At 46.7% G+C, this 25,285-nt stretch overlaps 2 protein-coding genes across 2 annotated transcripts in view; one reads left to right on the top strand and one right to left on the bottom strand.

Moving 5' to 3' along the window:
* ABCC10 (ATP binding cassette subfamily C member 10) overlaps nt 1–25,285 on the bottom strand; it is a 140,611-nt gene that overhangs the window by 29,360 nt on the left and 85,966 nt on the right. Inside the window, exons 11-18 of the mRNA XM_063441971.1 lie at nt 23,689–23,878; nt 23,540–23,617; nt 15,841–16,023; nt 15,644–15,767; nt 11,474–11,663; nt 9,548–9,891; nt 7,407–7,576; nt 7,097–7,257 (exon numbers count right to left, since the gene is read on the bottom strand). Of these exons, the coding sequence (XP_063298041.1) occupies nt 7,097–7,257; nt 7,407–7,576; nt 9,548–9,891; nt 11,474–11,663; nt 15,644–15,767; nt 15,841–16,023; nt 23,540–23,617; nt 23,689–23,878 (1,440 nt within the window). The remainder of the gene's footprint in view (nt 1–7,096; nt 7,258–7,406; nt 7,577–9,547; nt 9,892–11,473; nt 11,664–15,643; nt 15,768–15,840; nt 16,024–23,539; nt 23,618–23,688; nt 23,879–25,285) is intronic.
* The window catches only part of LRRC73 (leucine rich repeat containing 73), a 347,986-nt gene that overhangs the window by 318,346 nt on the left and 4,355 nt on the right, over nt 1–25,285 (top strand). The window lies entirely within an intron of this gene.

Below are 25,285 nucleotides of genomic sequence, written 5' to 3'. Positions count from 1 at the left end.
TCTGTCACAGTGGTCAAAACTCAAGTCAATATCGGTAAAAGGGAACACATTATCCTTGGCAGATTGACCGATTTCTGATAAACTTGGTCTGTCTCTACCGTTCACTACCTCATGGGCTAATCTAGGTACTAACTACACCCACTCGGTACTTTAAATCCCCATACTGGGTTCCAATATTTACTTCCGCAGTGGGGTATTCCTTTTTTATCATCATGAACACAGATAATGCCTACTACCTGAACATGATCAGGTTTTACACAAGGTATTATAGACTCTGCTACCGGCGTAACCATACTACCTGAATCAAGTAATGCTTCAGACATTTTTCTATTCACAGTTACACAGCATTTATGAGGGTTATTATCATTGTCATTGTTAACAGCACCATAACAGTTGAAAAAAAATGAATGTGCTCCCTCATTGCCTCCCTCATGCCCATATTGCATTCCATAGGTTTATCCTTCAATGGATAGTCCTTGGCCATATGACCATCCTCTTGTCACAACAGTGACCCCTACACGCAGAGTGTATATTAGAAAGTGACGTATACCGGACCTTAGAATGGCCGGACTCAAACGCCAAGGAGTAGTCAAAGGAATAGCCAAGAGTCAGGGGAGTACGGAAAGCAGGCACACGAGAATAACCAAGCCAAATTAAGGAAACCAGAGAGCAGAATAGTCAGAAGGAAAAGCCAAGAGTCAAATACCAGTAAATACAATAAATGATCTCAAAAGCGCTAAAGGGAACTATCTCCAATCTGTATAGTGTTTGGAGGGTTCCATATGTTTATGGAGGCTAGAGCAATTTATTTCACTCTTTCCCAGGATTCCTCTCACTCAGTTTATTTGCAGTAGTGTGCTCGATTTGCTCATTATTGTGTTAAATTCGCAATTTTATTAATGACACGGAGGCTCCTATTATGCTGCACTCTTTCTTTATTTCCCTCAGCAGCAAAGAAAAAACTTTATAAATATAACAGTAGTAACATTAACAGTCTTAGGTGTATTCTTCCTAGTAACAGGAACAGCCAATCAGGAACAGCCAATCAGGTTCCACTTCTCCAGCATAATAGGCTCTGTCAGCCAATCCTGTTCCTCTTTCTTTGCTGCTCCCTCAGTTAAGTATACCTGATCCCTCAGCTCCTTAACTGTGGGATTATTATATCATTATTATTATCATTTTACTATTATTAACTATTTGTTATTACTATTCATTATTATTACTACTATTAGTATTATACCGTTATTGTATTTTAATTCATTTATTGATTCTTTCTATTTTCTTGACTTTAATCCTTTCCGCGGTCCAGCCTGTCCCCAGAGCCTAATTTAACGAGCGGCTCGGGGACGCCGACTGGAACCGCACTCGGCGCTTCGCGCCCCCATTTCATTACTGACGCCGTGAGCGGCCACCATAACCGCGGAACTCACGGAGCTCAGATGCCGGTTCCCTGCTCGCGGCGCTGGAATGTGTACACTTTATAGTGATCAACACATTCGCCGCGAGCACAACTTACCGGCTAAATCTTCCTACTCTTTCCTTTTCTGCCGCCCGCGGCAGCCATTTTCTTTGCCTTCCCGCGCTCTCACACAGCTCCACCCCCAACGTCCGGTCCTCGGAGTTGGGTTAAAGCTGTAGTGGCGGTCGGACGGCTCTTTGCTCCCTCCTTGCTATTTTCCTACTTACCTGTGAATCTTCCATACTGCTGTTAGTTTAAAGTTTATGTGAGTAATTAATTTTTGTTCTTAAAGGTATATTGTTTTCCTTTGGGTTAATCAACCCATTTTAGTTTCAGCTCAGATTTTATTATTAATACCAGTGTCATACTAAGCATGCCTGGTGAGAAAGATTTACCCACCCCTTCTGGGTCCCTTGTCACCAAACCAGGGAGTGTTAAAACACCCACAGGGGTATCTGAAATTGGAGCGGCTAACCCCGCTGATTTTGCTCCCACTGCTGATATGCAGTCTCTGATTGACGACACTATGTCTCATGTTATGACTAAGGCCCTCACATCGGCCATGGGATTGATGTCTGAATCTTTCTCACAGACGCTTACACAGGCTCTGCTTGAGGCACAGAAGTCGGCTCAGCCGACCGTTACCCAGGCCTTGCCAGTAGTGGTCCCTTCACAACCTCACACTGGCCGTAAGGCCACTGCAAAAACCAAACACTCTTCAATCTCACAGATGGACAGCTACAAACCTGTCACAGATGGCGCGCCTAACATACCACCGCGCAAAAGAGCCACTAGCCGGGCAAAATCGGCTAGGTTATGGAAACGGGCAAAAGCCCAACTAGATTCTGAGTCAGATCTCAGCGAGATTGAAGAGGAAAACTGCTTGGATACTGAGGATCCATCAGATCCCGAATCCGATGATCTGGTCGAAGACCATGGCCTCAGAGAGCATAATACGCCTCCATCTGAATCGTTTGACATGGAGCTTAAGGTCCCAGACGATGCAAACAAATTAGTTGACCCCTATGGGGAACCCCTGTTCGACCCCGATGACCTACGTCATCCAAGGTCAGCAGACTGGTCCCCTTCGGCCCATGTGGCCAAATACGTTGCATCAAGGACTCGCAAGCCTTTAAATAAGGCAACACGCAATAAGCTACGGGCAGAATGCCCACGCCCTACTGTCCCGGACGAGGCCTGCAGAACACCTGCAGTAGACCCAAAAATCGTCCAATTCCTGGGCAAGACTGGCTGGAAGCCTAATAAGGGCCTTGATTTCTCCCTGCGCAATTGCCAGGATAAATTACTGGATATATTGGGCCCAGCAACCAAAATTTTTGATATGGTCGAAAACGACCAAGACTTAGATCGTACCGCCATAAGTGGTTGGATTCAAAGAGTAATTTGCCTGATCGGCAATGCCAACTGTGCGATAGCCACAGAGCGTCGCAAGGCGATCTTATTAAAGATAGAGCCAAAATTGGTAAATATGGCTATTACCGAGCCGGGCACCCAGGCCCGTGGTCTCCTGTTCGGAGACAATTTTGTCAAGGAGCTTGGCTCCTTTGTACATACATTTACTGCCCTAGACAAGGCGCAATCAAACATGCGCAGAGTTTTCCACCCTAAGGTTTTTGGTGGGGCCGGAAGAGCCAGGAGCCGTCTGTCCGGCCGTGTTAACAGGGGTTCATTCCGACAGAACCGAGGCTCCTACACTGGACAAACCTCCTTCACGGAGCACCGCAACACCCCGGCCTTCTTCCCACAACGTGGGCGGCCATGGGTTGCTCGTGGATCACGTGGCACCAGACCAAGCAGACGACCTTATGGTAAGTCATCTCCTACTTCCTTCTTCCCTAGGGGCAGTGGGGGGCAGACTCCGACATTTTTTCCATGTATGGTCACACATTTCATCAGATGCCTGGGTATTGAACACGGTAAGAGGGTATTCCTTAGAGTTCTTGTCCCTCCCAGTACAAATCTCCCCGCCACGGGGAATGTTATTCTCCCAACAAGACGCCTCCCTTGTTTCCAAGGAGGTCTCAGAATTGGCACACAAACAAGCCATCTTAGAGATCCCGATGACTACCCCAGGCTATGTGAGCAACCTATTCTTAGTTGCCAAGAAAGGCGGCGGCGTCCGCCCAGTGATAAACTTGAAACAGCTCAACACTTTTATTGCCTACAACCATTTCAAAATGGAAGGCATACACTGCCTCCGAGATCTCCTGCAACCGTCGGATTGGATGGTCAAGTTAGACCTACAGGATGCCTACCTCACTATACCAATCGCACGTCAACACCAAAACTTCCTCCAATTCATATGGCAAGGAAGAAAATGGAGATTCGCCTGCCTCCCATTCGGACTATCCTCAGCCCCATGGTGTTTCACGAAGCTCCTGAAACCCGTGGTGGCCCTACTTCGAAGTCGAGGGGTTCGTCTAATAATCTACTTAGACGACATCCTCATCATGGGTCAATCCAACCACATTATCAAGACCCATCTGACGTGGACTCAGAATCTCTTGCAGAACCTGGGTTTCCTTATCAATGGGAAAAAGTCCATCCTGACCCCTACACAACGCATAGAGTTCTTGGGCCTCGTCGTGGACTCTACTCTACAGACACTACACTTGCCGACTGCGAAATTGGCCACCATAAAGAAGGAAATCAGACGCACTCTGAAGATTCCCCTGATCTCCCTAAAACAATTGGCGAGAGTGATTGGCCTCTTGGCGGCCTCCATCCAGGCCATCTTCCCGGGCCATCTACACTATCGAGCGCTACAGCGCCTACAAGCCTCTCATCTGAGAGACGGGTCCTCATACACGGACATGATCTCTCTGGACACAGAGGCAAAAACAGAACTCAGATGGTGGCTCTCCCATATGGAAGCATGGAATGGCCGGGCCATTTTCGGCACCACACCAGACATAGTAATAGAATCCGATGCGAGCTTGCACGGTTGGGGTGCACGCTGTGGCAATATCTCTACAGGTGGCAGATGGTCCGAAATGGAATCTACGCTTCACATCAATTGCCTAGAACTTCTGGCCGGTTCTTTTGCAATCCGCAGTTTCTCAACGACTCAAGCCCGATGTGCCATCCTATTGAAAATGGACAACATATCGGCAGTCCGCTATATAAATCACTTGGGCGGGACGAAATCCAAGGTCCTGGCGAATCTGGCACGAGACTTTTGGCAGTTCTGCCTGGCACAGGGCATCTCAGTCACAGCGGAGTACATCCCGGGCCTCTGCAATACAACGGCGGATTGGTACTCAAGGCACCTCAGGGATTCCAGCGACTGGCACTTGGATCCCAGGGTCTTTCAAGACATCCAATCCCTATGGGGCCCTCTGGACAAGGACTTGTTCGCCTCCCGTTTGAACAAACAACTCCCCAGATTTTTCAGTTGGAAACCAGACCCAGAAGCACTGGCAACAGATGCATTTACCCAAGACTGGTCCTACACAAGGAACTACGCGTTTCCTCCCTTTGCGTTGATTCCCCGATGCCTATAACACCTACGGCAACAGATGGGAACGACAGTGCTCGTGGCACCATTATGGCCGTCTCAACCATGGTTTCCTTCTCTGTTGGAAATGGCGGTAGACATACCCCGCACTCTCCCACACTTCGACTATCTCCTCCAAGACCCGGACGGGTCCCCTCACCCCTTGATTCAACAGGAATTATTGCATCTCACGGCATGGCTGGTTTCCGGGAACCCTACTCAATCGAAGGGGTTTCGGAATCAACTCTCCAACTTCTCGAGAGCGCATGGGCACCCGGCACGAGACAAGCTTATAAATCTGCTTGGAGCAAATGGCACAATTGGAGCATGGAACGGAACCTGGATCCCATATCGCACACCAAGGCATCAATGGCGCACCGATAGGACGCCACCCATTGGTATGCCGTCTCATACGTGGCATCAGATTTGCACGACCCCCACTACCACGCTATTCAGTGCTATGGGACGTCTCCACTATCCTCCTTTTCCTCGAATCTTGGCCGGATAATGCATCACTATCGTTGAAACAACTGTCGGCAAAACTGGTCATGCTCCTATGCCTCATATCCTGCAAAAGGGTCTCAGATGTTAGAGCGTTAGACATCACCGCACGGTCCTACACGCCAGAAGGGGTCACTTTTGATATATCACGGAGAACTAAAAGCTCGACAAAGAGAGTGACATACCCAGCCTTTCCTGACAAGCCTCTCTTATGCCCGGTTAAATGCCTACAACTCTACGAAATGCGCACCATGACGTTGCGGGACCCAAATAAACATGAACTCTTCATCTCTTTCCAAAGACCACACCTACCGGTGTCTACCACAACTCTAGCCCGCTGGGTCAAGTGGCTCATGACTACGGCAGGAATTGACACCTCCATATTTTCTCCTCACTCCATAAGAGGAGCAATGGCTTCCAAGGCCTCTGCCATGGGTTGTCGCCTGGAAGACATTTTGAAAGCAGCCGACTGGTCCTCAGAAACCACCTTCCGTGATTTCTACTTCAAACCAATACAACACTTCGCAGGAACGGTAGTTTCTCAGCTTTAAACCAGCATAATAGGAGCCTCCGTGTCTTAATAAAATTCAAGGATTTTACTATTACCATGACGTAAAGTCATGATTTTATTAATGACACGGAGGCGAGTATTATCCCTCCCTCCCACCCGGCGACGGTGGAAAGGTAGACGGGAGTTGGGTAAGTTAACCTACGGTAAGTCATTTTAACAGACTATTAAATTACAGTTATACTTGCAACCAGGTGAGTCTTCACTATGATAGTCTTTTGTATATAAGTTCACCAGTATGTACAGATTAAATAATATCCCCTTGGACAAACATTGACCAAACACTAGCTCAAATACCTATGATTATGCATACACCCAGTTTGATGCTAAGATATTACTAAGATACTAAGATATTATTGATTACTAAGATATTATATTTCTCCTCTTTTACAGCCTAATCTACCCTACATCGAAAGGGAAAACTCCTTCATGTACAGTTTCATGTTCGGTTGGACACTTTACTACTTCGGGACTGCAAATAAAGAGGAACAGGATTGGCTGACAGAGCCTATTATGCTGGAGAAGTGGAACCTGATTGGCTGTTCCTGATTGGCTGTTCCTGTTACTAGGAAGAATACACCTAAGACTGTTAATGTTACTACTGTTATATTTATAAAGTTTTTTCTTTGCTGCTGAGGGAAATAAAGAAAGAGTGCAGCATAATAGGAGCCTCCGTGTCATTAATAAAATCATGACTTTACGTCATGGTAATAGTAAAATCCTTGAATTACTGTAGCTATCTCTGTTCACTAGTGCCAAGCACAGGAACTTACTGGCTGCAAACTAGGCTTTAAACGGCAGCAAGTGGCAGAGGGAGATACGGACAGCTTAAGGTTTCCCCGTCTGCAGTACCAGCCTTTATCAATAGGAGACATTTACCAAGATATGGAGATAATATCGGCTCGTGCAAAGGATAGACATTTCAGCCCTTTGGTAAAAGGCTTCCAGAGCAGCAATGTGTGGCTGCACTGCCCTCTCTTTCCAGCAAAGGGGGATGTGGAACAACAAAACCAATAAGGGGCATGCCATCACAAATACACCATTCCCTCACCTCTGCAGAGCTGTCAGCAGGCTCCGAGGGCAGCGTGGAGGCGTACTCCTCTGCCCTTTCCACACTCACCATCATGGCTTCTGTCTGAGTAAAGCTGGAGATGAAGCCAGATAGGAGGCCGGTGATTGAGAGGGCATAAGACAGAGCAAGTCCCACCAGACCTGGAGAACAGAAAAAGCCATCTTTAGGTATCTATGGGTATAGAGACGAGCAAGGAGTTTATATTGGGTGATATAACCACAGGGCTGGACTATGGTAAATAGAACCAAGTTATCAGAACTATCCGGAAAGGTTTATTCTTTACATGTACCTGGATCCCCGACATCCATCTGATGCTGAATGATCGCAATAACAGCAATCGCAGTGACCACCATCACGCCAATCATCTGCAGACGGATATCCAACCACTGGACTGCCGCGTTAGCAGCATACTGACAGCGCTGATTCCACTCCAACCGCGTCTCGCACTCCTTCTCAAATCTGGTAACAGACAACATTCAGTATAGACGATAAAATACTACACGCAGTGCAAAGCGATACAGGATATTCAGAAACGGACAAACCGCACAACTACACAGGATATACATTAATGGACAAACAGCAAAACGACACAGGAAATACAATAACGGACAAACAGCAAAACGACACAGGAAATACAATAACGGACAAACAGCAAAACGACACAGGAAATACAATAAAGGAGAAAGAGAATACAACTCTGCACACAGAGCGGTACAGGGAATACAACGCTGCACACAGAGCGGTACAGGGAATACAACGCTACACACAGAGCGGTACAGGGAATACAACTCTACACACAGAGCGGTACAGGGAATACAACTCTGCACACAGAGCGGTACAGGGAATACAACGCTACACACAGAGCAGTACAGGGAATACAACGCTACACAGAGAGCGGTACAGGGAATACAACGCTACACACAGAGCAGTACAGGGAATACAACGCTACACACAGAGCGGTACAGGGAATACAACGCTGCACACAGAGCGGTACAGGGAATACAACGCTACACACAGAGCGGTACAGGGAATACAACGCTACACACAGAGCGATACAGGGAATACAACGCTGCACACAGAGCGGTACAGGGAATACAACGCTACACAGAGAGCGGTACAGGGAATACAACGCTACACACAGAGCAGTACAGGGAATACAACGCTGCACACAGAGCGATACAGGGAATACAACGCTGCACACAGAGCGGTACAGGGAATACAACGCTGCACACAGAGCGGTACAGGGAATACAACGCTACACACAGAGCGGTACAGGGAATACAACGCTGCACACAGAGCGATACAGGGAATACAACGCTACACACAGAGCGGTACAGGGAATACAACGCTACACACAGAGCGGTACAGGGAATACAACGCTACACACAGAGCGATACAGGGAATACAACGCTACACACAGAGCGGTACAGGGAATACAACGCTGCACACAGAGCGGTACAGGGAATACAATGCTGCACACAGAGCGATACAGGGAATACAACGCTACACACAGAGCGATACAGGGAATACAACGCTGCACACAGAGCGGTACAGGGAATACAACGCTGCACACAGAGCGGTACAGGGAATACAACGCTACACACAGAGCGATACAGGGAATACAACGCTACACACAGAGCGGTACAGGGAATACAACGCTGCACACAGAGCGGTACAGGGAATACAACGCTGCACACAGAGCGGTACAGGGAATACAACGCTGCACAGAGAGCGATACAGGGAATACAACGCTGCACACAGAGCGGTACAGGGAATACAACGCTACACAGAGAGCGGTACAGGGAATACAACTCTGCACACAGAGCGGTACAGGGAATACAACTCTGCACACAGAGCGGTACAGGGAATACAACGCTACACACAGAGCGGTACAGGGAATACAACGCTGCACACAGAGCGGTACAGGGAATACAACGCTACACACAGAGCGATACAGGGAATACAACGCTACACACAGAGCGGTACAGGGAATACAACGCTGCACACAGAGCGGTACAGGGAATACAACGCTGCACACAGAGCGATATAGGGAATACAACGCTGCACACAGAGCGGTACAGGGAATACAACGCTGCACACAGAGCGGTACAGGGAATACAACGCTACACACAGAGCGATACAGGGAATACAACGCTACACACAGAGCGGTACAGGGAATACAACGCTGCACACAGAGCGGTACAGGGAATACAACGCTGCACAGAGAACGATATAGGGAATACAACGCTGCACACAGAGCGGTACAGGGAATACAACGCTACACACAGAGCGGTACAGGGAATACAACGCTACACACAGAGAGGTACAGGGAATACAACGCTACACACAGAGCGGTACAGGGAATACAATGCTACTCGCATAACACAGAGATATAAGGTAAGGTGAGAGATTAGTAAATAAGGTACTCACCTGTGGGTATGACGCATGGCTCGGATAGTGGTGAGTCCGGACAGGGTCTCAGAGAAGTGGGTGTAGATTGGAGACAGAGTGATGGTGTACAATCTCTTGAGCTCACGGGAGGTGTACCGGTAAAACCGCTGGATATGGTAATATAACAGAGCCAAGGGCACCAGTGCCAGCAGGATCCAGGGCAGCCCATAACTGATCACCACCAGCATTCCCAGCAGTCCAAACACGTTGGCCAGGAATATATTCAGGATGAAAGGCAGGGAATCATCTATACAGTATAAGTCCGAGGAAAAGCGGTTGATGATGCGACCTATGGGCGTGCTGTCAAAGAAGGTCACGGTGGCCTTACAGAAAGAGATGGACACCAGCATGAAACACTGGCACCTACCAATCCCTAAACTTCACCAATTTTACAACAGTCTCCATCCAGGCACCTAACCGGCACCAAGCTGACATACTGGCATCTAACTAAGGGAGGGTCTGCCACCTGAACATGCCAGTGTTACTCTGTGCCCAAGCAGAGCCGTCTCAGGTATGTGAAATTCCTATCACCTGATGCCCTGGACAGGCAGTTTCTTACACCTGGGCTGTCAACCTCCTCCATTCAGCTCATAGGTCTGCTCTCTGCAAAAAGTTAAAGCAGGAGAGGGACAGAGCACCCCAACACATTATAAACAACACAGAACCCCCACACACAATACACACAGCCTGCAAACCAACCACACAGCCAGAGCACACACATTACACACAGCACAGAACCTCCCCCCCCCCCCCCCCCACACACACACACACAATACACACAGCCAGATCGCAGACACATTATGCACAGCCAGGGCCGGCGCTTCCTATAGGCCAACTAGGTGGGTGCCTAGGGCGCTGCTCAAAGGGTGGTGCCAGCCCTGGATCTTTATTGCTCTTTTGGCCTCCCCTTTATATTGGAGAAGTTCTACAAAGCGTGCCGTTGGCCATGTTACCGGGCGCTAGGGAGCACTTACATGTCTGCTGACTAGCGCCCGGTGTAACACTGGTCCGGCGGCATTCACTTCAGCCTGCTCAGCCAGGACCCCCACAAAGACTGCCATGGCCGCAACAGCGCGAGGGCGCTTACATTCATCACTTCTGCGCCTTGCCCTGTACGTGGGGACAACTGGGCAGAAGCATAGCTGGGGCGGGGCTGAGATGGAGTGAAGGCGGCCAGGCGCAGGAAAGCTGCCATGAACACACGAAAAGCAAAGTTATATATGCAAGAAAGGTAAGAGGGTCAATAGGACATCACAATGTGTGTTTGTGAAGAATTTGTGTTTCTGCATGTCAGTGTGTATGGGTCAGTGTGTGTCTGTATGGGTCAGTGTCTGTCTGTAATGTGGGTCAGTGTCTGTCTGCAGTATGGGTCTGTGTATGTCTGTATGTGCGTGTCTGTATGGGTCAGTGTGTCTGCATGGGTCAGTGTGTGTCTGCATGGGTCAGTGTGTGTCTGCATGGGTCAGTGTGTGTCTGCATGGGTCAGTGTGTGTCTACATGGGTCAGTGTGTGTCTACATGGGTCATTGTGTGTGTGTGCGCATCAGTCTGCATGGGTGAGTGTGGGCCAGTCTGCATGGATCAGTGTGTGTGCGTCAGTCTGCGTGTGTCAGTGCGTGTGTGTCAGTCTGCATGAGTGGTTGGAGCTAATGCGGTGGCAAAAGTCCTTGCACCGACCCTGTGCACAGCCTACACATTACCAACAGCACAGAACTCCCTCCACCCCTCTTTCCCCCCTGACAATACACACAGCCTGCAAACCGACTACACATTACACACAGCACTAAAAAACACTCTAATTAAAATTGTTTTGTGGGTCAGGACAAGTGGATTTGGCTACCACTTTAGTCCCGTGGACAAGTAAATGTGTTAAACATTTCCACACCACTGTCATCTTCATCTTTACCTTCAGGACTCTTTTCAGGAGGCGCTGGTGAATCATTTTTGCGGCGTGTACTGTCCCCAGGGCGAACAAAATGGCACGCAGCGCTGTAAAGACTGAGTTTGCAACTGCAATTCCCCCGTATATCGACAAGTAGAACTTTATATTTACAGAACTGTTCTGCTTTTCACTCTTTGTCAAAAAGACTGGAGACCTGGAGAGAAAAAAAAATATTAACCATTATGTGAATGTTCATTGTGACAGTAGGATATTAAACGGATCCCTGGGATTGTACGATATTAAACGGATCCCTGGGATTGTACAATATTAATCGGATCCCTGGGATTGTACAATATTAAACGGATCCCTGGGATTGTACGATATTAAACGGATCCCTGGGATTGTGCGATATTAAACGGATCCCTGGGATTGTACAATATTAAACGGATCCCTGGGATTGTACGATATTAAACGGATCCCTGGGATTGTACGATATTAAACGGATTCTGGGATTGTACGATATTAAACGGATTCTGGGATTGTGAGATATTAAACGGATCCCTGGGATTGTACGATATTAAACGGATCCCTGGGATTGTACGATATTAAACGGATTCTGGGATTGTACGATATTAAACGGATTCTGGGATTGTGAGATATTAAACGGATCCCTGGGATTGTACGATATTAAACGGATCCCTGGGATTGTACAATATTAATCGGATCCCTGGGATTGTACGATATTAAACGGATCCCTGGGATTGTGCGATATTAAACGGATCCCTGGGATTGTACGATATTAAACGGATTCTGGGATTGTGAGATATTAAACGGATCCCTGGGATTGTACGATATTAAACGGATCCCTGGGATTGTACAATATTAATCGGATCCCTGGGATTGTACGATATTAAACGGATCCCTGGGATTGTACGATATTAAACGGATTCTGGGATTGTGAGATATTAAACGGATCCCTGGGATTGTACGATATTAAACGGATCCCTGGGATTGTACAATATCAATCGGATCCCTGGGATTGTACGATATTAAACGGATCCCTGGGATTGTACGATATTAAACAGATCCCTGGGATTGTGCGATATTAAACGGATCCCTGGGATTGTGCGATATTAAACGGATCCCTGGGATTGTGCGATATTAAACGGATCCCTGGGATTGTACGATATTAAACGGATCCCTGGGATTGTGAGATATTAAACGGATCCCTGGGATTGTGCGATATTAAACGGATCCCTGGGATTGTGCGATATTAATCGGATCCCTGGGATTGTACGATATTAAACGGATCCCTGGGATTGTACGATATTAAACGGATCCCTGGGATTGTGCGATATTAAACGGATCCCTGGGATTGTACGATATTAAACGGATCCCTGGGATTGTACAATATTAATCGGATCCCTGGGATTGTACGATATTAAACGGATCCCTGGGATTGTACGATATTAAACGGATCCCTGGGATTGTGCGATATTAAACAGATCCCTGGGATTGTACGATATTAAACAGATCCCTGGGATTGTACGATATTAAACGGATCCCTGGGATTGTACGATATTAAACGGATCCCTGGGATTGTACGATATTAAACGGATCCCTGGGATTGTACGATATTAAACGGATCCCTGGGATTGTACGATATTAATCGGATCCCTGGGTTTGTACGATATTAAACGGATCCCTGGGATTGTGCGATATTAAACGGATCCCTGGGATTGTGCGATATTAAACAGATCCCTGGGATTGTGCGATATTAAACGGATCCCTGGGATTGTGCGATATTAAACGGATCCCTGGGATTGTGCGATATTAAACGGATCCCTGGGATTGTACGATATTAAACGGATCCCTGGGATTGTGAGATATTAAACGGATCCCTGGGATTGTGCGATATTAAACGGATCCCTGGGATTGTGCGATATTAATCGGATCCCTGGGATTGTACGATATTAAACGGATCCCTGGGATTGTACGATATTAAACGGATCCCTGGGATTGTGCGATATTAAACGGATCCCTGGGATTGTACGATATTAAACGGATCCCTGGGATTGTACAATATTAATCGGATCCCTGGGATTGTACGATATTAAACGGATCCCTGGGATTGTACGATATTAAACGGATCCCTGGGATTGTGCGATATTAAACAGATCCCTGGGATTGTACGATATTAAACAGATCCCTGGGATTGTACGATATTAAACGGATCCCTGGGATTGTACGATATTAAACGGATCCCTGGGATTGTACGATATTAAACGGATCCCTGGGATTGTACGATATTAAACGGATCCCTGGGATTGTACGATATTAATCGGATCCCTGGGTTTGTACGATATTAAACGGATCCCTGGGATTGTGCGATATTAAACGGATCCCTGGGATTGTGCGATATTAAACGGATCCCTGGGATTGTGCGATATTAAACGGATCCCTGGGATTGTACGATATTAAACGGATCCCTGGGATTGTGCGATATTAAACGGATCCCTGGGATTGTACGATATTAATCGGATCCCTGGGATTGTGCAATATTAATCGGATCCCTGGGATTGTACGATATTAAACGGATCCCTGGGATTGTACGATATTAAACGGATCCCTGGGATTGTGAGATATTAAACGGATCCCTGGATTGTACGATATTAAACGGATCCCTGGGATTGTACGATATTAAACGGATCCCTGGGATTGTACGATATTAAACGGATCCCTGGGATTGTACGATATTAAACGGATCCCTGGGATTGTACGATATTAATCGGATCCCTGGGCGATATTAAACGGATCCCTGGGATTGTGCGATATTAAACGGAACCCTGGGATTGTGCGATATTAAACGGATCCCTGGGATTGTGCGATATTAAACGGATCCCTGGGATTGTACGATATTAAACGGATCCCTGGGATTGTACGATATTAAACGGATCCCTGGGATTGTACGATATTAATCGGATCCCTGGGTTTGTACGATATTAAACGGATCCCTGGGATTGTGCGATATTAAACGGATCCCTGGGATTGTGCGATATTAAACGGATCCCTGGGATTGTGCGATATTAAACGGATCCCTGGGATTGTACGATATTAAACGGATCCCTGGGATTGTGCGATATTAAACGGATCCCTGGGATTGTACGATATTAATCGGATCCCTGGGATTGTGCGATATTAATCGGATCCCTGGGATTGTACGATATTAATCGGATCCCTGGGATTGTACGATATTAAACGGATCCCTGGGATTGTACGATATTAAACTGATCCCTGGGATTGTACGATATTAAACGGATCCCTGGGATTGTACGATATTAAACGGATCCCTGGGATTGTACAATATTAAACGGATCCCTGGGATTGTACGATATTAAACGGATCCCTGGGATTGTGCGATATTAAACGGATCCCTGGGATTGTACGATATTAAACGGATCCCTGGGATTGTACGATATTAAACGGATCCCTGGGATTGTACGATATTAAACGGATCCCTGGGATTGTACGATATTAAACAGATCCCTGGGATTGTGCGATATTAATCGGATCCCTAGAATTGTACGATATTAAAGGCACACTCCAGACCCACAAGGCACTTTAGCTTCCTGAAAAGCTTTATGTTGGAAGCATTTTTTTTCCATTTTGCAAAAAGTGCAGATTTCAGTAGAAATTTACACTTTTAAAAAAGTGGCTTTTAAGCAGACAACCAAACCTTGTTACTTCCTGGTGTGTTTAGCTCAGTGGAGATAAACTCAAGAGGCAGCAATTGCCCAGAGCACCTGTTTTGCAAAGACTTCTCATTGAGCTGCATTGGGAAGTCTGTGATTGGACAGCCACAGAAAGTCTGGGCGGGGTTAGAAGGGGAGGGCTTGCAAAGGCAGCAGATCTGTAAGGTTCCTTAAGCTGTTTTTAGATAAACACACAGTGAAATAATGCATTATTAAATGCATGCAAGTTTTTATTTGGGGTATATCTACTAAACAACGATTTCCATTTGGGCAGTGGAAGGCCCCTTTAAATGTTGCCATGGACTGTATGGTATTTCCTCTGGATTCGAGCTGCTTCTAATGGATTTCTAGTGCCAGCCTTGCGTAGAAACACACCAACTCGGAGAGCTCTGTATCTGTGTATCCATCACTTCACTGGGCTCTGTATTGGATAATAACTTACAGCAATCTCACAGATGAGAAGAGAAGCAATGTCGGGGATGGAGCACTTATGGAGTAGTTTCCGTGGGAGTTCTCCAGGCTAGAGATCCAGTGTGAGAGCCACCAATCAGACACATTCCTGGAGGCTACAAGGACAAAGAGCTGATTTAAGAAGGCGTTGGATCATAAACAGAGACACTGTGTCATTGCAGCACTCACCTTGCATGAGTAGTAATGCCAGGAGCACTGACCCAGCGAGGCCGGCTCCTACAGCTTTCCAGTACGCCCCATAAACCTGCAACGCCACTGCCCCTTCCTTCTTCTCCTCCTCTCCCAGGACATGGGACTTAAATGTGGTTTCTTCTTCATCTGCCACCTCCTCCATCTCTGGGGTACCCTCTGCTGTAATAATATATAATAACACTATTACCACATCCCCAGGGTAACGAGGGCCTATGCGGAGATAAATACGACAATCCACTATGTAAATCAGACACAAGACTGTCACCAAGACCCTGAGATGGAAAGTTCTACCCACTGCATATAGTTAGATGGTACCTTCTAACCAGTGTATATAGTGAGACGAAAAGTTCTACCCCGTGTATATAGTGAGATGGAACCTTCTACCCAGTGTATATAGTAAGATGGAACCTTCTAATCAGTGCATATAGTTAAATGGAACCTTCTACCCAGTGCATATAGTGAGATGGAACCTTCTACCCAGTGTATATAGTGAGATGGAACCTTCTACCCAGTGTATATAGTGAGACGAAAAGTTCTACCCAGTGTATATAGTGAGATGGAACCTTCTACCCAGTGTATATAGTGAGATGGAACCTTCTACCCAGTGTATATAGTTAGACGGAACCTTCTGCCCAGTGTAAATAGTGAGACGGAACCTTCTACCCAGTGCATATAGGGAGACGGAACCTTCTACCCAGTGCATATAGGGAGATAGAACCTTCTACCCAGTGTATATAGTGAGACGGAACCTTCTACCCAGTGTATATAGTGAGATGGAACCTTCTACCCAGTGTATATAGTGAGACAGAACCTTCTACCCAGTGTATATAGTGAGACGGAACCTTCTACCCAGTGTATATAGTGAGACGGAACCTTCTACCCAGTGCATATAGTGAGACGGAACCTTCTACCCAGTGTGCATTGTGAGACAGAACCTTCTACCAAGTGTTTATAGTAAGAGAGAAATTTCTATCCAGTGGATATAGAGAGATTTCCAACCAGTGTAGTAAGGATATTGACCAAAGGATAGGTCAGGGTGTCTCCTACCAACTAAAATCATAAGTTGGGGAAGACCGCTGATTGTATCTCCTAGTCAAACCAGTGTATATAGTAAGAGAGAAACTTCTATCCAGTGTATATAGAGCGACGGAAAGTTCTACCCAGTGTATATAGTGAGACGGAGCCTTCTAACCAGTGTATATAGTGAGACGGAGCCTTCTAACCAGTGTATATAGTGAGACGGAATGTTCTATCCAGTGTACATAGTGAGACGGAACCTTCTACCCAGTGTATATAGTGAGACGGAACCTTCTACCCAGTGTATATAGTGAGATGGAACCTTCTACCCAGTGTATATAGTGAGACAGAACCTTCTACCCAGTGTATATAGTGAGACGGAACCTTCTACCCAGTGTATATAGTGAGACGGAACCTTCTACCCAGTGCATATAGTGAGACGGAACCTTCTACCCAGTGTGCATTGTGAGACAGAACCTTCTACCAAGTGTTTATAGTAAGAGAGAAATTTCTATCCAGTGGATATAGAGAGATTTCCAACCAGTGTAGTAAGGATATTGACCAAAGGATAGGTCAGGGTGTCTCCTACCAACTAAAATCATAAGTTGGGGAAGACCGCTGATTGTATCTCCTAGTCAAACCAGTGTATATAGTAAGAGAGAAACTTCTATCCAGTGTATATAGAGCGACGGAAAGTTCTACCCAGTGTATATAGTGAGACGGAGCCTTCTAACCAGTGTATATAGTGAGACGGAGCCTTCTAACCAGTGTATATAGTGAGACGGAATGTTCTATCCAGTGTACATAGTGAGACGGAACCTTCTACCCAGTGTATATAGTGAGACGAAAAGTTCTACCCAGTGAATATAGTGAGAAGGAACCTTCTACCCAGTGCATATAGTTAGACGGAACCTTCTACCCAGTGTATATATTGAGACGAAAAGTTCTACTCAGTGTATATAGTGAGAAGGAACCTTCTACCCAGTGTATATAGTGAGACGAAAAGTTCTACTCAGTGTATATAGTGAGATGGAACCTTCTACCCAGTGCATATAGTTAGACGGAACCTTCTACCCAGTGTATATAGTGAGATGGAAAGTTCTACCCAGTGTATATAGTGTGACGAGAGCAATCTCGCCACATTGCATTGGAGAAGCCTGGCTGCCCGCCTGCTGCCTTTGGACTATGCCCCTGGGAGATTGGGCCCTTTAAAAACAGTATTCGGCCACACCAGAGTGTATGTCACTCATTCTGGCCCTTTAAATACAGTGGGGTCATTTAGTACTTGCCCTGTGTGAGCTGTGGTAACCCAGATAGCTATGCCATGGAGCCTATTCGTGTGATTAAAGACTTTGGCTCCATGGCGATTAAACTGTATTCGGTTGGTCTGAGTGCCATTCACCTAATAATGTGCACTCAGACCTGAGCTATCTGGGGATATGTGAAATGTCTGTGTGTTATGTGTAAAATGTGACTTTATGTATTTTAAAGAGTTTTATGTTGTTTTGCAACCATGTGGTTAATGGAGTCTGCCTCTAGTCCTGGATAATTGGATTACTTCTCCAATTATCTCCAGGGCAGAAGGGATGAAACCAGGATGCATTGTGGGGATGTTTTTTTTGCCATACTGCCAGGGGTTTTAAAAGATACTTTACTAACTTTTGAACCCCTGGTCTGATTCATGCCAATTTTTAATATGTTGTTCCCCTGAATGGATTGATTGTGGATATGGATTTTTATGTGAATGTGATGTATGGTTTTAGAGTTATGAAAGTTGGGTAAAAAGTATGTTTTAACTGTATGTATAATGGGATTATGTGTCACACTAAGGGGAGGGGATGTGTGGGGTGCACCCGTGATACTATTGGTCATTTTATGCCTCCCCCTGGGTGTGGCCTGTATGTGTTCACTTGTAAAAAAAAACAGGCTGGGTGTGCCAGCACCTCAGACCACTGCTTGACCCTCAACACGGAGCCTTGTCTCGTTCTTGGGGGGATTCACTGTATGCTGTTGGAGACTGATTGCTAGGAGTGTAAGCTGATGTCTGCTTTTCCTGTTCGTCTGCTAGCAGCTATTCGTGAGGTTCCAGTTTGAAGTGCTATTTTGTATCCAGTTCTGGAGTTTGGTGTTCTGCAGTAGCTGTGCCTGTCTCTCAGAAAGGGGCATATCGCCTAAACGGATTTTAACCCCTTGTCTGCTGAAACGGTCCGTTACAATTGGTGGCAAGCGGCGGGATCGTTCCTACAGCCAGAAGGACAGCTACAGGAAACACCATTTCTTTGGATTTACAAGTGGGGGCAACGCATGTCCCAGTACAGCGACTCTAAAAGCAACAGAATGGAACCAGCAGTGTTATACGAGGAGGAGGACCTGGATCGCCGGGATGCATTAAGGAAAAGCATCTGGTACCAGGCCCTGGATGTACAATACCAGCGGAGTGAGAGTCTCCCCAGTGAAGAGCAGCGGTTGCAGAAGCAAGTGGCCCTGCGGATGCCCTTCCTGGGAGAGCAGCCCCTGGAGGAATGGGTGAAGGAATTGGAGCTCCGAGTATGGCAGGAGATTTGGCTGGAAGATGCCTACCAGGCACTCTGGTGGTATATGGCACAGTATATACCCTGGACAGCCGAGCATGACAAGCCAGAGGGAGAGGAGTTTGATGGTCCTGGCTTGTTATGGGAGTCCTTTGCAGAGACGGACTTCGGGAGCCCTGCGCAGACCAGACTTCAGGATATTTTCTACACAAGGGAGGCTAGGCATGACTGGGATGACCCCCATGAGGTAGGGCAAGACCTGCTTCACCTAGCAACCATGGAGTGGGAACTGGAGCAGAACTACCGAGATCTCTTCCACTCCATTGGGAAGGCTCAGCAGGACAGTAAAGTGACAGACCCAGATCCAGACCCATTCCGCTGGGAAGATATTGTGGAGATTTACTGGGAAGAACCCCAGGTGGCCGGTAGAGATGGGACCGAGGTCTCTCCACCGGTCCTGCAGGGAATTGGGAGCCCAGTCTCCATTCCCCAGCGGCAGGCTGAGTTACAGGGGGCAGAGGTAGTTGGTCCTACCCCCCAGCAGCAGCGTGATTTTTTGGGAATAGAGAGCCCAGTCTCCTTTCCCCAGCGGCAGAGTATCCAGCAGGGAATAGAGAGCCCAGTCTCCTTTCCCCAGCAGCAGGACACTGTATGGGGAGAAGAGACAGTCGGTCTCCCCCCACAGAGGATGGAAGTATGTATGGGAGAGGAGCTTGCTACCACCTCTCCCCAGCGCGGATCATTGATGAGCAGGGAATAGAGTGCCCAGTCTCCTTTCCCCAGCAGCAGGACACTGTATTGGGAGGAGAGACAGTCGGTCTCCCTCCACAAAGGCGGAAAGTATGTATGGGAGAGGAGCTTGCTACCACCTCTCCCCAGCGGCGGATCATTGATGTGCAGGGAATAGAAAGCCCAGTCTCCTTTCCCCAGCAGCAGGACACTGTATTGGGAGGAGAGACAGTCGGTCTCCCTCCACAAAGGCGGAAAGTATGTATGGGAGAGGAGCTTGCTACCACCTCTCCCCAGCGGCGGATCCGTAATGTGCAGGGAATAGAGAGCCCAGTCTCCTTTCCCCAGCGGCAGAGTGTTCTATTGGGAGAGGAGCCTGTTACCCCCTCTCCCCAGCGGCAGCTTAAGGTACCAGGGGGAGACTGTAATCCCCCCACCGGTGCAGATGGGACCGTGGTCTCTGCACTTACCACACAGGGGGTAGGGATGGTCGGTCCTGCCCCCCCACGACAGGGCTGTTTAGCCAAAGGGGAGACAGTCGGTCTCCAGCAGCAGAGCTGTGTAACTAAAGGGGAGACAGTCGGTCTCCAGCAGCAGAGCAGTGCAGCTAAAGGGGAGACAGTCGGTCTCCAGCAACCAGGCTTCAACCAGACTACTCCCGTGGTAGTGCTGGCATCAGGGCAGAGTACCGCTGCTCTCTGCCCACTCAGCAACCCACCAAGGCAGCCTACCAGTCCCCCACACAGCCATGGTGAGGCACCTGGACATGGACAAATTTCTCCTCTACCCAGGTGTAGTAACCAGTTATTGTGGGTGGGCTGTACTGCTGTTTCTGTTTTGTGGGTGGGCTGCTGGACTAACAAGGGCACTGACCGGCAGGAGGTCAGATACCCTGTTAGTCTGTTTGGAAAAGGGGAGAGATGTGACGAGAGCAATCTCGCCACATTGCATTGGAGAAGCCTGGCTGCCCGCCTGCTGCCTTTGGACTTTGGCCCTGGGAGATTGGGCCCTTTAAAAACAGTATTCGGCCATACCAGAGTGTATGTCACTCATTCTGGCCCTTTAAATACAGTGGGGTCATTTGGTACTTGCCCTGTGTGAGCTGTGGTAACCCAGATAGCTATGCCATGGAGCCTATTCGTGTGATTAAAGACTTTGGCTCCATGGCGATTAAACTGTATTTGGTTGGTCTGAGTGCCATTCACCTAATAATGTGCACTCAGACCTGAGCTATCTGTGGATATGTGAAATGTCTGTGTGTTATGTGTAAAATGTGACTTTATGTATTTTAAAGAGTTTTATGTTGTTTTGCAACCATGTGGTTAATGGAGTCTGCCTCTAGTCCTGGATAATTGGATTACTTCTCCAATTATCTCCAGGGCAGAAGAGATGAAACCAGGATGCATTGTGGGGATGTTTTTTTTGCCATGCTGCCAGGGGTTTTAAAAGATACTTTACTAACTTTTGAACCCCTGGTCTGATTCATGCCAATGAAGCCTTGTCTCGTTCTTGGGGGGATTCACTGTATGCTGTTGGAGACTGATTGCTAGGAGTGTAAGCTGATGTCTGCTTTTCCTGTTCGTCTGCTAGCAGCTATTCGTGAGGTTCCAGTTTGAAGTGCTATTTTGTATCCAGTTCTGGAGTTTGGTGTTCTGCAGTAGCTGTGCCTGTCTCTCAGAAAGGGGCATATCGCCTAAACGGATTTTAACCCCTTGTCTGCTGAAACGGTCCGTTACATATAGTAAAACAGATCGTTCTACCCAGTGCATATAGCTAGACGGAACCTTCTGCCCAGTGTAAATAGTGAGACGGAACCTTCTACCCAGTGTATATAGTGAGACGGAACCTTTTACCCAGTGCATATAGTGAGACGGAAGCTTCTACCCAGTGCATATAGTGAGATGGAACTTTCTACCCAGTGTATATAGTGAGACAGAACCTTCTACCCAGTGTATATAGTGAGACGGAACTTTCTACCCAGTGTATATAGTGAGACAGAACCTTCTACCCAGTGTATATAGTGAGATGGAACCTTCTACCCAGTGTATATAGTGAGACGGAACCTTCTACCCAGTGTATATAGTTAGACGGAACCTTCTACCCAGTGTATATAGTGAGACGGAACCTTCTACCCAGTGTATATAGTGAGACAGAACCTTCTACCCAGTGTATATAGTGAGACGGAACCTTCTACCCAGTGTATATAGTGAGACAGAACCTTCTACCCAGTGTATATAGTGAGACAGAACCTTCTACCCAGTGTATATAGTGAGACGGAACCTTCTACCCAGTGTGCATTGTGAGACGGAACCGTCTACCAAGTGTTTATAGTAAGAGAGAAATTTCTATCCAGTGGATATAGAGAGATTTCCAACCAGTGTAGTAAGGATATTGACCAAAGGATAGGTCAGGGTGTCTCCTACCAACTAAAATCATAAGTTGGGGAAGACCGCTGACTGTATCTCCTAGTCAAACCAGTGTATTTAGTAAGAGAGAAACTTCTATCCAGTGTATATAGAGAGACGGAAAGTTCTACCCAGTGTATATAGTGAGACGGAGCCTTCTAACAAGTGTATATAGTGAGACGGAATGTTCTATCCAGTGTATATAGTGAGACGGAGTCTTCTAACCAGTGTATATAGTGAGACGGAGTCTTCTAACCAGTGTATATAGTGAGACGGAATGTTCTATCCAGTGTATATAGTGAGACGGAGCCTTCTAACCAGTGTATATAGTGAGACAGAACCTTCTACCCAGTGCATATAGTGAGACGGAACCTTCTACCCAGTGCATATAGTGAGGCGGAATGTTCTATCCAGTGTATATAGTGAGACGGAGCCTTCTAACCAGTGTATATAGTGAGACGGAATGTTCTATCCAGTGTATATAGTGAGACGGAAAGTTCTACCCAGTGTATATAGTGAGACGAAACCTTCTACCCAGTGTATATAGTAAAACAGAACCTTCTAACCAGTGTATATAGTGAGATGGAACCTTCTACCCAGTGCATATAGTGAGACGGAACCTTCTACCCAGTGCATACAGTGAGATGGAATGTTCTACCCAGTATATATAGTGAGACTGAACCCTCTACTCAGTGTATTTAGTGAGACGGAGCCTTCTACCCAGTGTATATAGAGAGACGGAAAGTTCTACCCAGTGCATATAGTGAGACGGAACCTTCTAACCAGTGCATATAGTGAGATGGAACCTTCTACCCAGTGTATATAGTGAGACAGAACCTTCTATCCAGTGTATATAGTGAGATGGAAAGTTCTACCCAGTGTATACAGGGAAATGGAGCCTTCTACCCAGTGTACATAGTAAGAGAGAAACTTCTATCCTGTGTATATAGAGAGACAGAAAGCTCTATCCGGATGTACTGGAATCGTGCTAACCTTCCTCTTGAGTCACCTTCTTGAAGACGCTGAGCTGTGTGGCGTTTTCCAGCAGAGGAAGCACATCAGTAGGTGGACCTGGCAAAGGAAGGAATACATAGTAAGGATAAAACCTGAGAACAGACATAGAGACAAAAGCCAAAACTCACCTGAACAGATAATCTTCCCATCTTCCACAAGCACCACTACATTTGCTTTACAGAGAAGCTCAGTGCGATGGCTGCAAAGGATTCTTGTCCGGTGACGCAGTATACCCATAATGCACTTATCCATTAGGTGAGTGGCCACATCTGCATCTACTGCAGCCAGGGGGTCATCAAGAATATAAATATCCTTTTCCTGGGGAGGATTAAATAGAACTCCTGAGCAGCTTAGACTAACCCCTAAATGTCTACTATTCATATACTCTGTCACCACCATTCTGAACATCTTCTGCATACCATAGGCAATTTAACCTGCCTGAGATCATCTAAAGTATTCCTAAACTATGTGATCTCCCTTAGATCATCTAATGTATCTCCCGACAATATGATCTGTAACGGATCCCCTATACTCCGGCTGAGTATATCCATGATGAATCTCCCGAAATCCAAGCATAGAAGTGATTATAGTGAATATAGCTCCCAATCCCCCAAACATGAGCCAAGACTTTATGAAGGGGTAAAACAATGTGTTTAATGGTAGCCACAACTGGTCTTATATGCAAGTCCCCATGCAAGGGGCACTCCCCCCTGGACTTGAGTGTAGACTGCAGTACAAACAATCACACAATGACATTGGCTCTCTGGTCCAGGACACTCCCACATAAAACTGGATAATCCCTCCTCTGTACCTGGGAGATAAGTGAGTTAAGTACTGTATTAAACTCAATTATCTCCAGGTACAGAAAACATTTAGTTTTACAAAAAAAAACAAAAATGCTTTAAAACACACAAAATACATAAATTACATAAATGAACCTCCATATCCCCGGATAGCCTGGATATGAGCGCCCAACATATCCGAAAAGCGCTCAGATCCCACGAACACAGTCAAATCGCCACTCTTGAGACGCTTGCCCAAAATAGTTCCATAGTTTCAGAGGTAGTGGTCAGTCAAGTTTGGGAGTTCTAAAACAAATTAAAATGCGAATGGTTCCCCTGGCTCGTTAGTAGCGTTTGTTCGTGAGATCCATTCTAACAAACCGACTGAACAGCTCTCTCCTGGCTTGCCGTGAACAGAAGCAGATGTTCGTATAGTTTTAACGGTGTTCGTGCTGTTGAGTGTCCGTCTCAGAGTTCCAAACACTCGACAATGAAGTCCCACTGCCTGCTTTCAGACAGATTGCCGTCATTTTCTCCACTATGTGGCGTTTGGTTATACGAACGGCGGCCACACAAAGAGAGCACTAAATTCTTGTGGTTTCTTTGAACTTAATAAGCCGGGGGGGTGGTCAGTGTTTGGTACTTTATAGTCTTGAATGGTAGAAGAATAAGGGAATCACAAATTAAGCTAATTCCCAAACTGAAGAGGATAATTGCTTTGGATAAGGCAAAATAGGGGTTTTGTCACATGATCTCCCCCAGATTATCTAATGTATCTCCAGACAATATGATATCCCTCAGATCATCTAATGTATCTCCCGACAATATGATCTCCCTCAGATCATTTCCTGTAACCTCACACAATATGATCTCCCTCAAATCATCTAATGCATCTTAAAGCAATATGATCTCCTTTAGATCATCTGATGTATCTCCCGACAAC

The sequence above is a fragment of the Pelobates fuscus genome, chromosome 2 (assembly GCF_036172605.1).
Source record: "Pelobates fuscus isolate aPelFus1 chromosome 2, aPelFus1.pri, whole genome shotgun sequence".
Classification (NCBI taxonomy): Eukaryota; Metazoa; Chordata; class Amphibia; order Anura; family Pelobatidae; genus Pelobates; species Pelobates fuscus.
The sequence above is the reverse complement of the archived record's forward strand: the minus strand, read 5'-3'. Positions and strand labels throughout refer to the sequence as shown.